The sequence below is a fragment of the Falco peregrinus genome, chromosome 1 (assembly GCF_023634155.1).
Source record: "Falco peregrinus isolate bFalPer1 chromosome 1, bFalPer1.pri, whole genome shotgun sequence".
Lineage (NCBI taxonomy): Eukaryota > Metazoa > Chordata > Aves > Falconiformes > Falconidae > Falco > Falco peregrinus.
This window is the reverse complement of record NC_073721.1, coordinates 40,674,949-40,689,306: the sequence shown is the minus strand read 5'-3', so window position 1 is coordinate 40,689,306 and position 14,358 is coordinate 40,674,949. Positions and strand designations below refer to the sequence as shown.

The window sequence follows — 14,358 nt, the reverse complement described above, 5'->3', positions numbered from 1 at the left end:
AAAGTATATTCAGAGAGTGTCAGAGAGTTAATGGTGTGTGGGTCTGTGCCGGTGCAAAATGGCAGATTCAACTGCCTGTGCAGAAAGCTGCTACCCTGCTGACTTCCAGGAGTGGGGAAGGCTGGGTGGAGAAAGGACACCCTGGGTTTGCCTTGTTTCTTTTACCTGCCTTAGCCTGCTGAACTGCAGCAGGCTCCTCTCAAGGCAGCTCCCATGGTATTGTTTACAGGATGGCTGTGTCACCTCCTCCTCAAGCCACCCCCAATGCCCCCTACACAGCCAGGGGGGGAACAGCTCTCTTCCATACACCCTGAGGACCTCAGCTCCACGAGAGACCACAGGATCAGCTCCCTCCCAGCAGCAAGCCCCGTGTCCCCCACCACCATAGTCTTTGTGGCACATGGATCCCATGGGACTGCAAGGCTGAGGAAGGACCCCTACAGCAACACATCCCAGCTTTCCCCAGAGAGGAACAAGGCTCATCCTGTTTCATCCCAGCACTTCAGTGCACGCTCAGTAGAAGGGGAGCAAGTCCCTGCTCTAGACATCATCCCAAGCCCGCTAACGGCCTGAGCTTTCCTGTCTTTCCATCCTGTTTTCAGTTCTAGGAGAGAAACCCTGGGGATGGCCATACAATGAAAGGTTTGAAAGGAGCATGACTTCTCCACAATGCAGCCGCAGAGCTCCTTGTGCCATCACTGGAGCAGTGGGCAACTCCATGGACAGACACAGTGATCTTGTCCCCGTGCCTGGAACTGTGCTAGTGCACAGAACCATGACTGGCTGCTGGGCCTCAGGGCACCCCACACACTGTTTACAGATCTGATCTGTGGGACGTGCAGCCCACAAAGCCATGCTGGCCTGTTGCAGCAGCCATGGTCCTGCCCACCAGCAGCTTAACCATCCCTATCGTACTGCTCTGCTACCACTTTATAATTCATTCTATAAGTGACTTGTAGATCATTAAGGTTATTTGTCCAGCCTCCTGCCTGCTCTCAGGCTGGGAATATCACCCAAGCAGCATCCTCATGTCCTCAGCATGTGGCCAATGCAGAGCATCCTTTGGAGGGCATCCAGCCCTGAGTCAAAAGACCCTTGAAAGTGAAGAGCTCACAGATCCCAGGGCAGATTCTTCCAGTGACTCATTACTGTTAGCTGCTGGAAATATGTCACTTATTTCCTGCCTGAACTGTCCCAGCTTCAGCTCAGCTCCCACTAGAGCAGAAGTTCTCAACTCATGGTTCACTGGCTCCCAGGAGCTGATGGACTACTGCAAACCAGGAGACAGACAGGCATGAAGAGCTGCAGCTCACCTGGCAGGGTCTGTAGTCCACAGGAGAGGGATGTCAATGAAGAGGACGTCAAAGGCATTGTGCTGCCTCTCTTTCTCTTCCAGCACATGAGGTTTTTTCCTCCTAGGAACCAGTCTGTCACGGACACATCCATCACCAGATCTAGTTTCTGCAGGAGGGCTGGTCTCCTTCCATACAGCACAACTTCAGGTGGGGGAAGGTTGGAAGAACATTATTTGCAAATTGCGTTTCCTTCCTCGAAGCTGTTGGTTTCAACCAGCTGACTCCCAAAGGGCAAGTCTCAGCTTGTTTCTGACCCCACAGCCCAGCACTTGTGCATGGCTTTCTGACTGATGAAAAGCTGAAGTTTGCCTCCACAATATTTTAATGAGAACAATTTTGTATTGTCATCAACATCGGCTGCCACGACAGCAAGACAAAACAGAGCTCACATTTTCCAGCTCAAAGGGATGCCAGCCTGGTTATCCCCATCAGAATGAATTACACAGACATCTTAGAGATTGGAGCATTCTCCTCTCCCACCACCCTTGCGCTGAGCCCTTCTCCCTCTGGTGCCAACAGGAAGGTCCAGAGACCCTCCCAGTCCTGCCAACACCACCTCTGAGCTGCAGAAATGTATGTACAAACAACAGTAACATGTCGTCTCCCAGCAGCTGAGACCCTCCTGCCCCGGGTGGTGCAATGGTCATGGGGCTCGACGCTCCGTTTGGAAGGGGCATCTCCTCCCAGCAGCTGGTATTTTGCTCACTGCTGCTTCTTTCCAAACCCCCAAAAGGGAGCAACCTAAGGCAGCAGGAAAGCTTTTCAGAAGCTGGATGGTAGCTATCTGCTGAGGGTGTAACTAACAATTTGGGAAGAAGGGAGGAAGCAAAGGTTTCCTTTGTAGTGAGCGTTACAAAGGAAGTTTGCGTGCAAGGAAGAATCACTGCATGCAGACACACAGCGTGGCCGGGAGCGAGGCAGAGCATCGTCAGCTGGCTCTAGAGAGGCCGACGGGCCCAGGAGCAGACACGAGCCTCCTCCTCAAGGCACTCCCCAAGGAACGGCACCCACCGTCCGTCCACCCACCCGTCCCTCCACGTCGAACACCTCAAGCACCCCCCGGGGCCTGCCCGCAGCTCCCTGGCCAGCCAGCACCCGGGCGGGGGTCCCCGTGGGAGGGAGCCCCCGTGGCACAGGGTGGCCCTGGGGGCGCGCGCAGCCACACGAGGGCGCTGCAGCCCCGCGCGGGGGAGCACGGCGCGGCCCGCGGAAGCCGGCGGGGTCTGGGGTGCGGGGCTGAGCCCCCCATCGTGCTGCGCTGCTCCACACCCCGCCCCAAATGGGGCCAGGGACACCCACCCACCCCGTCAGGCTCCTTCTTCTCTGCCCGCAGCTGGGGCTGGCACCCGCATGGCATCCACGTCGCAAACGGGACATCTCACAGCTCAACTCCAGAGCCAGGCAGGAAAAATCCCGGTGGATAAAGTTTTCCTTGTGCCAGCTTCACCCTCGTGTATGCCAGAGGAGCAGGGAAACATCGCTATCCTTTCCAGGCAACTAACTTGCTTTCCCTATATGTCACAGGGATCCCAGTTCCTCCAGGGGATCTGCATGGCAAAACCCTACAGCACAAGATGGGAGAGCCCCATGTCTGTTAGGAGAAACAGATTTTCGGAGGGCAGAGAGAGTGACCTGTGTCACAGGAGAGATACCCAGCGGGGATCTTGGTTCCAGATCACACCAGGAGAAGGTCTGGATGAACCAGAGGGACCTGGAAAGCAGCACAGGCAGGTGAGAAAGGGGTCAGCAGCATCCCAGGGCTGGAGGCATGTGTGAAGGGGCTTGCGCTGGGTCTCTGTGCACTTTTTCCCCACAACCAGACACCTTGGGCTCAGCAGGGCAGAGGGAAGACATGTACTGGCAGGGTGAGTCCTACTCAAATATTTAAGCACCAAACACTGTTGTTCTGCAGTCCCAGGTGGGTTTTGCAGTGTTACAATTTCAGGTTTGAGCCAGGTGTGAAAACCAAATTGTTAGCACACACAATGCACACACCAAACCCCACAGACTGGCAAATGCAGCCACCATCCTCGCTCTCACAGGGCTGCACGAGGCTCTGGGTGCACCCTTCCCCCACACCGATGCCAGAGCAGAAAGCTGGGAGCTCTGGGCGTTAGCATATTATTTGGGAAAAGGCATGGGATGCTCATCACTTGCCCCAGACTGGCAAACACCACTGGCTGTGCCCAGGGGAGGGCCAGCAGCTCCAAACACCTCAGCCCGATGGGGCTTGGGCTGACCAGTCAGCCGAGACCAGGCTCTGTCCTGCCTCCCTCAAACCCCCACAGCATTTCAAAATAAGCACAATGGTTAGGCCTGCCTGAAGTTTGCCTCGTGTGCTTTTTCTGTTCGGGTTTTTTTTTTTTTTGTTTTTTTTTGGTTTGGTTTTTTTTTGGAGCCAAGAGAGTTTGTGTTCCCAAGCTTTTCCCTGCTGCCAGTACAGCAGGGTTTATTTATTTTTAATCAAAAAGAAGAAAGCAGAGCTCTGCATGTAACCTTGGCTTCCCCGACCAGGGCATCAGCCTCAGGCACCGAACAGACAGTTTAGAAGAGGCTGAAGGAGCTGGCAGCTCTGGGGACTGGGGAGGTTCTGCAGCCCCATTTCTTCCTTTCCATGCCAAAAATTTCAGTCCCAGCTAGATCTCTAGCCACAGCAACATGTATTGGAAGGAGTCCATTTTATAAAGCCATTACCTTTCTTATTTGAAAGCAGAAAGCATAGGGGAAAGGAAAAACTACCAAGTTGAGCCATTTTATCCATCTCAACCAGCTAATGTAGACACCGATGGGGCAGCACTTCCCAAACACCATTAGTTTAAGAAAACAGGAGAAAACTGCAGAAACGAGGCATTTGCTTCCCAACAACCTACCCACAAAAAGAGGTGGCTGCTGAGCTTGAAAAATACAGGCAGCTCCTTTGCAAGTCATAGGCACAGAAAAGAGAGCAACCACATCTTACCTAAACTTGTCCAGCTTTCCAGGGTTGAAGCACCAGCTTGACTCCACAGGCGAGAAGCTCCCAGCTGAGTGCAAGCAGGGTGCGAAGAAAGCTTACTGGGACAAAGCACTTTATATTGCTAGCCTGCTTTGGGGAAAGCTGGGATGGAGGAGGTTTGGGTGAACACCAAGCTTTGTAGCAACCTGCTACTCTGGGAAGGAAAACCAAAGCAGAACTGCTTTCCAAGTCTCAGCTTTGCTGAATTTAAAGGATCAGCACAAAAAAATTACACCTGGAAAAGAGCTTCCTCTGCAGAGCAGGTGAGTCCAGAGAAGGGGGACGTCTCTTTAGGAATTCCAGGGCACTCCAGGCTCTGCAGCAGGGTTTAGCAAAGCACTTTGCAGCTGGGGAGCCATCCTGCTGGGGTTAGACCCAGCTGCTACCCAGCTGCATCTGCTGCTCCCAAAGGAAGGATGTATCAGAGCACAATGATTTGTTTTTATTGGGAATATTTGCTTCCTGCCACCAGGATGCATGTGCAGCAGCAGAGAAATGTACAGGGGTTCAGGATCTTGTGCACCATTTGAGGCAGAAGAGTCTTGTTAAGAGGGGTATATATTACCCAGACATCTGTTGAGGCTATGTAAATGAGAAGTGGCCAAAAGCAAACTGCTGAAGCTGCAGTCCTGCCCACCTTCCACACACAGTTCCCCCATGGGAGAGCAAAGTACTCTCCTTCAAACGTCACCAACAGCCTAAAGCCACATATGCACAGGGGTCAGGAGTTACTGGTACAGAAGCCGCTACCCGAGCTCGGCAAGGTCTCAGAGCATCAGTTTGTGCTTTGTGCACTCAGACACTCAGTGAGGTCTCAGTAAGAGCACACCTGAGGACAGCAGGGTTAAAGGAACACCTTTAGTGCTTAGGGCAGGTGGAAGGGTGTGCTGTGTTCTGCTCATTCTGGTTTCCACATATGATCTTAGTAAAACTCTGCATTACCCTCAGAGGGAGGGAGGAGGCACTGAACAGCAGAGGCTTCCTCCTGCCTTGTCCTCTGTAGGGGTGCTCCATTGCATGCTGCTGTTGCCTGGACCAGCCCTTGGCACTTTGAGACAGCTGCATAGCAGAGGTGCTTACAAGGGTTTATCATCCTGCAATACTCTGGTCCCAGCCTCTCTTCTCCAACATGACAACTTTCAGACAACACCACAGAGCAGTGGTATTCTCACACAGGGAGGTTCAAAGCCACTCATTTCCAGAGCTTTCTGCAAACACCAGCTAATCCAGGCTGCGCACCACTCGGCAGCAGTGTACAGCAGGAAACAGCTGAAAGAAAACATTCCCAAAGTGGTCATGGCACGGCACATTCCCCAGATATTAATGGCCATTCTGTGGCCAGAGAAAGGCTACGGAGGGGGAGAAATCCAGTCTGTTGTCCTGGGAGCATTCTCACACATCAGCAGCATGTGAGCGCAGATACCACACTTGGGAGAAAGGTCTGTCTTCAAACTGCAGACCCCATTTTGTATGAGCATCTCAGTCTTTCCAGAAGTCCCAGAGCTTTGTGTTCAGCTCTCTACAGGGTAAGTGATTCCTGCTGGCTGCTCCAGGCATGTCCCTCTGCATCTTGCCACAGTGAGAGTGAGATGGAAAAGCCACAGCTGCTGCTGGCCAGGACCTGCTGAATGCTGGCTGCGTGGCATCCTTGCCGGGACAGGCAGGCTCCTGCCGGCAGCGAGGCTCCCTGGTAGGGAGCTGCGTCCTATGGCGTGAGATGAGGCAGCGCTGGGAGCACTGAACACTTCAGTGGCTTCACAGCGTCACCCCTGAGACTTCGACTTTCACGTTATGCTGCCTGGCAGGCACCTGCCTCCTGTCCTCACAGGAGAGGGAATGTGACAGAGCCCCCTGCCCACAGACCCACACGGCTGGGCAGGAGGACAGCGGCTGTTTTATAACCCCCCTCTGCTACTACTCACATCTGCTGACCAAGAGACTTCACAGGACCCTGATGGTTTTCCCTTGCTGTGTGACCAGGGGGAAAGGACACATCTTCCCCTTCCCAGTTCCGAATGCAGTTGGGGCAGAAAACCTTTCTTTCAATTAACCCCTTCCTCGAGGGGTAGTCCAGGTGCTTTCCCCCTCTCACCCTTAGAAGCAAGAGAAACCTGCCTCCACATCATCTTCTGACTCTGCAGGCAGATGCGGCCCTTCCCTCTGGTGACTTCCCTGCCCAATTTCAGTAACATGGGGACTTTATCGAGGCTGCACTGAGCACCACTGGGGTGCAGATGGCCTCCCTGGCAACATACCATGTGTCCACACAAACACACACTCTCACACTCTCACGCACCACCCGGTCCAGCCGAGGAAAGCAGCAGAGTGCGGGACAAAGGGGTTTGTTCGGTCCGTCTCACTGGGCACTACCAGTATGGGGTGGTGGCGAGGAGGATCTGCAGAGCCATGGAGAAGCAGGGCAGCTGTGCCACGCTGTAGGCCACAGAGCGCATAGGCGCCTTCAGTTGCAGGAGGTAGGCGATGGTATGGATGATGCGCCCCACACAGAAGATGAAAAAGTGGATCCTGGCCACTGTGGGACTGGGATCCAGCAGAGAGTAGATGGCTCCGAGGAAGAGGAAGGGAAAGATGTTCTCCATGTCATTGCGGTGGGCCCTGAAAAGGGAGATAACGTTGTTCCTTCCCACCAGGCTCCCTGCTATCTCCTATCCCTTCTAGCCACAGTGCCCATCCCTGGGTGCTTCTGGCTCTCTCTTCCATTGGGTGGGGTAGACGCAGCCCCAAAAGACTCAGATCCCCCCTACACATGCAGGCAACAGGATTTTGCACCCAGTGTCTCTCCCTTGGGATGCTGCACTCCTGAAGCTTGCCCTCTGTGACTGGGTTGCCTTTGCCATGACAGATGACAGCTTGTGGATTAGAGCTTTTAAATAAACAAAGAAAAACAAAGACCCTGCGAAGCTGCGAAAAAATCAAAGCTGGTGCGGTGCCAGCACGGCACGGTCCCAGATGTGGCCATGTTACACAATAAAAGGCAGCTTCCGGGCCACAGTTTCCAGAGCAGGAACTCCCAGGATGGGAGGGTTTGTGGCTTCATCACTCTCTTGTAAGTGCATCCAAAGGGGACTGGGGAGGAGCACCCCAAGTGCCCCCTGCACCCCTGTGACACAACGGCACTGATGGGGCCAGAACCTGCACTCCAGTTGAACATGTGCCTGCCTGAGTATCACATCACCTGCCACCACCCACACCACTACCGAAACAGGATCCGATCACGCTATGAGTGTGGGCTGTGTCCCTCCTCCCCCAAGGTACTATCCTTTGAAGGAGGGAAACCTGTCCCCAAAGCAGTGACCTGCCCTTGCCCTCCCACTGCCTCTGCCCCTCTCCTTCTTTTGTTCCCTTGCAAAGCAAGAGATGCTTTCTGCAGCACAGAGCCCCATCCCCATGCTTCAATGTGGGGACTCTCAGGTTGTGCCCTGGCCGGTGGGGATGGATCTGGGCTCGAAAGTGACCTGATCACAAGACTCATTTGCCTTTTCCCTGTTATCTCAGAAGTTTGAGAGGCAGAGACGAAGCCTTGATAAGAGCTGCCCTTGCTTCCCCACTCCTGTGCTCCAGCATGTTTAAGGACTCACAAAGCCAAGAGAAAATGTTATTTCTTCCCTGAAACAAAGGCCAAGATGCCTGTGCTGCTTTTCTGTGCTAGCTGAGAAGTGTCTGGGAAGTTTTAGGACCCTCTGTCACAACTCATTAGTGCAGACACAGGCTGTGATAGACCTGGCTGAAAACAGACTTTGGAAAAGAAAGAGGGCTGTGTTTTAAGGCCCCTCTCCTGCCCCTGGAGTCAGGTCTATGGAGCAGATGTCCCTGTGCCCGCCCTGGCAATTGCCCCACCAAACATTGATTTCTTCAGGCCAAGGTTTGCCAAAAGTTTCTTTCCATCAGAAATTTTCAGCACCAAGAGACCAGGTTTTTGGAGGCTGACTGCTCCCAAAGGCAGGATCAGTCTCTGAGCAATGGAGCAGGAGCCATCAGGAAGGGCTCTGCTCACGCAGCTTGCCCCAACCTCCTCCCCTTTACTGTGATGCCGAAGCATGGGGACATGAGCAGAGGCTCTGGGTCCAACAGCTGGTTCCCATCACCACATCACATGAAATGACCTGTGTGCTGAATGCCAGCCCCCACCACTGTCTCTCACTGCCCCCTTCCCATGCCAGAGCCCAGGCCAGGCACCAGGTCAGCAGGGCCAGGCCACCTGTGGGTAAATAGTGCACCTGAGCCATTTCCAGCCACAGCTTTGCTGAAGCATGAAGGGGCTCTGCACAGCCTGTTGTACCCAGAAAAGAGCTACCCCAAGGGCTTTCAGTACCCCATTATCCCCATAACAGGCAGGAGAGCAAGGAGCTTTCTCCTCCCTGCCTCTTGCACCTCCATCGGGAGCAGTCCCTAGATTAAAGGCCACATCCCCAAGTAGAGAGGGGACGAACATGGCAAGGAGCCTGCTGGAAACCTTATTTCAGCTGCTCTCTGGGTGTGATTTTGGGACAGCATGGAGGAATGGGCCTAGAAAAGACACTAAGACAGGTCCTGCTGTTGTAGCAGCATTGCCAGGACAACTCACTGGGGATGAACTGGTCACGGCCTGGACACAGAGGGGACGTATTCCTTGCCAAACCCAGGAGAGTGGAGGGGAGCTGCAGGAAACCCTCTGCCTCTCCTGGTCAGACAGTCCCTGGGAAGAGCCAACCCCATGTGGACAGGCTTGCCCAGTCACAGCCCCTTTTTTTCCCAGCCCAGGGCCCCGCTTGCCCTCCCAGGCCTGCATCACCTCTGCGGGTACCACCAAAAAACCCTTCTGCAGTCCAGGCAGGACCATGATGATAAGCATGGTTTGCTTTGGTGCCAGCTGTGCTGGGAGAGGGCAGCTGCCGGACCCCCACCGCCTCACCCCACAGCAGCCCTGTCTAAACCCGGCCCCAGGGACTTGGAGGTTCAGCGGGGCTGGAAGGACAAACGGAATAACAGGGAGGAGAAAGGCAAGAGCTGAGACACAGCCAGGGGCCTCTCTAAACACCAAGGGGGAAACCTCCCTCCTGGCTGCTGCTTGCTCTCCTTTGCCCTGCCGGGCTCTGCTACACTCCCAATAACCCCAGCAGCTCAGCCAAGGCTCTGCTACGCTCCCAGTAACACCCGAGAAGAAAACCCAACAACACCCTTGTTCAGGGAAAACACCTTGGGTTTAATCTGTCTTCCCCAGGGCTGTGAACAGATCAGCAAGGACCGACTCAGAGTGCTTTAACTGCACAAGTCAGATCCCAGACCTCCCCCAGGTCTTTGCTGCAGCTCCATTTATTTATTTTTATGGACGCTTGTCTTTTCTGACTAATTAAAGAAGATTTTTTTTTTAATGATTTTCTGATTGTTTATTTTATTATGATGATTTTCTTTTTCCTAGGAAGGAAATAGCTCATTTGCCACCCTCCTTCCTCTGGAAGCCCAGGGATTAGGTGGCACTGGACGTTTTTTAAAGCAAATCTTGCAGGCAGCGAGAGGTGAGCGGCACAGTTCCCCACCCACAGCAGAGCTGGCAGCCAAGGTCTCAGTTGACAGCAGGGCATGGCTCCAGCCCCTTTCCTGCATGTCACCAGTGATCCAGCCAAACACTCAGGGCACCTCCTTCTGCGCAAGACAGATGGCAAACCAAGCCTGGGGCTGAATAACCCCATGCTTTACCCCTGAGGAACTGTGAGCCCCACAGAAGAGGGGGAAGATTCAGACTTTGCACAGTTAGGGAAGCAAAAGTTATTGCAATCACATCCAGCTTCTTCCCAAATGCACAAAAAGGGCAGCTGCATATAGCACTGGGACCAGTCACACAGTTACCTCTCCAAGCTGTGCAGGGAGCTTGGGTCCTGTTGGGGCAGGGCACGAGGAGCCTTTGGTTGCGGGTATGGGACAAGACCTTGGGGGCTTGTGGGACTTTGAGCATCTAAAAATTAGTTTAATTGCATCAGAGTAGGCTGTTGGACCCAAACCTCGGTCTTTCTCCGTGTCCTTGCTCCAGCACATAACATGCTCCCATTAAAGATTAAACTGCTCTAGTGTGCAGGGTCACACAGCTGAGCTCCAGGCATTCAACCCATCTAGGTAATTAAATAATGAGCCCTTTAGCTTCCCACTGCTTATTTGCCAGCATCTGCCAGGGATCACCTCGCAGCACAGTGGGAATGCTGGCACCGCCGCCTACTTGCCTGCGGCACCGCTCCACATCGGGGTCTTCACGGTAGTACTGCAGCCCCCCGTTGCGCAGTGCATCCTCCGGGTTTGCAAATGCCTGCAAGGGAGAATCCCCATAATATGTATGCTTATAATGTTTTCAGGAACTTCACAGGTAGAAGCTTTGCCCCTAATCTTTAAGACCTATGGAGATTTCTTCCTGCCCCAGTTTCTCACCACCCTTCACAAACACAAGAGCAACTGCACTTCCATGTGCATGGTCTTGGGGGTTAAACCCTGCACCTCCCAAGGGGTTTCCTTATCCTCTGAAAAAAACAACTCTGCCTGCTGAGTCCCAAACAGGGGGCTTCATGGGAGCTCCTGATCCCAGCCCACTTCTCCCCATGAAACCCACTTAAATGAGACTTTTTCAACCACCAAATGAGATCACTGCTGGCACACAGCTTGCAGACGCTGAATGCAGCATCCAAAAGATAACCTGGACTGTCAGATTAGTTTACCCTACCAAGAAAGAGTATTCCCTCACTGGCTTTTTGGCAGTGATACTGTGACTGAAACCAGCCCTGGGGAAATCAGATCCTACGCTAATAAACTTACAAATAAAAATTACTTATATGAGCTCCCCACCTATGCTCAGAAACTGTTCCTCAGGGACTTGGTTACATGCAACAGCTTCACTTTGCAGCCTGAAAAGGACCCTGGTGCTTTCTTTAATCATGTTACAAGCCAAGTCCTAGGGTTGGAGCATCATTTAGAAACACAAGGGAAGAGGACAAGTCATCAGTTACAATGATGCTACAGCACACAGGTATCTCTTTGTATTTTATCTGAGAGCAGAAATCTCTCCCTCCCACTCTACCGATGCAGTCGGAAACTCCTCAAATACTTTAAAACAGATTTTACAAGCAGCTGAGTTTTGCCACAAGTTCAGTTTGGGTTGCAGGTGATAAAAGGTCCAGTTCACCCCATCTCCTGACAGCAGCTAGAGCTCCCAGTCCTCCCTGTATTTTCCCCGAGTCCAAGAACCATTTCCTCCAGCTATTGTTTTTATTCCCCACGACTTCCTGCTCTCCTGGAGCATTCACATAGCCATTCAGCCTCTGAAAAAGGCTTTCTGCTAAGCTGCAGGAAAAAAAAAACATTGCAACGATTTCCTCTTAAATACTTTGTTTTCCCCTTCCTTCTTCCAGACATGGCAAATTAAGTGTAAACAGACTCTTTCCAGAAGCAGCTCACCTGCATGGCATTTTAGATCTGAAATTACTATTTAGACTGGGATTCAGAAATTATAAACATGAAGCTACAGATGGTAGAAACAAACAAAAAGTACCAAAGAGAAGTGAGATAAATATCTGCTGCAGCTATGAAACATGTTTTGCTTTCAACTGAAGGTCAAAAAAAATGGAGCTTGCTTCAGGAAAACTCTGTTGGCCTTCACAAGAGTAACAGAAGAAAGAAAAAACACAGAACCCCAAGGAAAAAAGCCAGAAAGGGAGAAGGAAATGGAAGCTGGATCTTACCTTCTTTCTGAGTCTCACTTGTCCCGTAACGATGGCAACAACATACATTTTTAAAATCAAGATCGTGCTGTAGAACGTAAACGACATAAACACTTTGTTTTCCATCATTTTGGGGGTAGGTGCCACTCGACCACCTGCAACACTCGCAGCCAGTGGAGATCTCGCTGGGGCTTCAAGAGGGCTCTGCAGGAGAGGGGGCAGGAGCAGCCACGTTTAAACACAAAACAGGTCACCACTGTTTCTTCGGCGAAAGCCCACAGCCCCCGCACACCCCCCCTCCAGGCTGATGCAGCCGCGCTGCCGGTGAGCGCGCCCAGCGCGGGACACGGAGCGGCTCCAGCTTCTCTCACCCTGCTGCCACCGGCTCCGTGGGGATGCGGTGCCCCAGGCTGGGATGCAGCCCCCTCGACCGTCTGGGCCACAGCAAGGCTCAGCCTGGCCACAGCTCGACCTCTTGCCCCCCCAAAGCAGCCCACCACGATCCCCCGTCCCGCCGCGTCTTTTGTTCGTGCCCAGAGGGACGGAGCGTCCCTCGCCCAGCCAGGCACTGCTCACCCACAGGTATGAGCGGATCAGCCCTGGAAGAAGGAGTTAGGAGGAAGGCAGGGACCTACCTCAGCCACATCCAGCCCTGTGCTCCTGTGCTCCCTCCGTCCCCGAACCCACAGCTCACCCCTGCGTGGCGACGTTCCCAGTACTCCCCAGTCCCGCCCAGTGCAGACTGAGCGTCCCATGGCAGTAGCAGCCAGCCCTCCCCTACAGAGCCACCTGCCGAGGGATGGGACGCAGGGACGGAGCCATCCCTTGCCCCACCAGCGCCCATCACCCGGGGGCCTGGGCTGCCCCTGCACCCCCTGGCTAGCAGGGGTGCTTCTGGAGTGACCAGCCTGGAAGAACAACCGGGCAAGTCTCGGACCACAAAGCCCCGAACATGCAAACAAAAGTAAAAAGCAACCTGCCCAGCCCCAAAGACAGCTTGTCCTCGTTTTCTCCAAGAGGGTGAACCGGGTCGGTCGGGTATAATTTTGTCCTCGGTCTAGACAGTGGCATCTGAATTCGGAGCTGTCTCTTCCCCAGCCACAAAACACTGGTGAAGAAAGAGTGGGATCTAAGCCTCTGCAGGCAGTTGGGCTGCTCTCCCAGTGCAAACCTTTTAACTCCTTCTTCCCCAGCCTTGGTCCCAGTGCTGGCAGCAGCAAACCTCCGGTAAGCTGGCAGCATGGGGACTGATAGGAGCTCTCCAAGTTTATTAGTGTTGGAGGGCTGAATGTGGGGTTCAGTTACTTTAGAGAGAACACACACGTTAAAAAAACCCAAAAAACCCCAAAAAAAACCCCAAGACTTTTTTCAGGAAAATGGAAACTTTTGGAGATTGAGGGGAAAATGAATGCTTTGAGGATGCAAGCAGTTTTTTCATAAGCTGACACATTGGAATAAAAAAATTGTTTCAAGCCACAAAAAGCCTCAAAAAACAATGAACAAAGTATGACAGTTTGTCACTTACAGAACCATCCATTAAAGTGTTTGTGTCTCTTGGACTGGGTTTGTTCTTCAAGGCTTTTAAACTTCTTAACTGCCACTGAGCAAAACTAATCCTTTGCTTTCCAAGAGGGTCCAGAGTAACCCAGGAGGAGCATCGCACTCAGACCAGGACCAGGCTCCAGTCCCATCACTACAGACCCTGTTGCACAAGGACAGTTTTTTCCCCAGCAATGGGATGCTGGTGGCACCCCACTCCTTGGGGAGAACAGGCTACAGGAGTCCTTTTCCTGGGGTGCTGGTGTGAATTTAAAGCAGCTTCATGCTTAGGGCACAGCGGCTCTGGGCTCAAGAAATACAAAAGGATTGTTGATGAGAACATGAGTCAGGTTATATGGGTGGATCTGGAAGATCAGCTCGTTTCAGAGAGTAAGCTAAGAAGGAAAACAGTCATCTCTCTCTGGGCAGTGTTATCCCACCAGCCCTGACCAGCAGCTGAGGGATGCCGCAGGCCAGACTCCACCTCTGCTCCTGCAGAAGGGAGGGCTGCACCATTTCTTGTATTCCCAGCAGTCAGCACAGTCACACTAGGGCAGCTTTCTTGCCAGGATCAGTGCTGTGGAAAAGGTTTTACTCCTGTCCTGCTCAGCTCAGATGCGAACTGCATGCTCTGGCCATCCCACGAAGGGCTGAGCTCTTCCTGTGCCTCTCCAGAGCAGATGTCCTTCCCTCCACCCCAGCCTACCCGGCTCCAGACCCCTGTGCTGCTCTCAGCCTGGCAGGCCAGGGCTCGGAGCCAGAAAGACCC

The 14,358-nt window shown here is 53.1% G+C and overlaps 1 protein-coding gene across 3 annotated transcripts; it reads right to left on the bottom strand.

The window, feature by feature from the left end:
• Positions 1-4,777: 4,777 nt before the first annotated feature.
• Positions 4,778-13,166, bottom strand: PTGES (prostaglandin E synthase). 3 transcript variants are annotated; one of them, XM_005234023.4, is made up of 4 exons: positions 13,027-13,166; positions 12,072-12,254; positions 10,566-10,648; positions 4,778-6,966 (listed from the first exon to the last, which is right to left on the bottom strand). In XM_005234023.4, the coding sequence occupies exons 2-4, from the start codon at positions 12,177-12,179 to the stop codon at positions 6,717-6,719; spliced, it is 441 nt and encodes a 146-aa protein (XP_005234080.1). In that variant the 5' UTR covers positions 12,180-12,254; positions 13,027-13,166; the 3' UTR covers positions 4,778-6,716. The 3 variants fall into 3 exon arrangements, with proteins under 3 accessions (XP_005234080.1, XP_027637687.1, XP_027637686.1); XM_027781886.2 differs by having other exon boundaries at positions 13,031-13,166; XM_027781885.2 differs by lacking the exon at positions 13,027-13,166 and adding an exon at positions 12,686-12,977.
• Between the last annotated feature and the right edge of the window lie 1,192 nt (positions 13,167-14,358).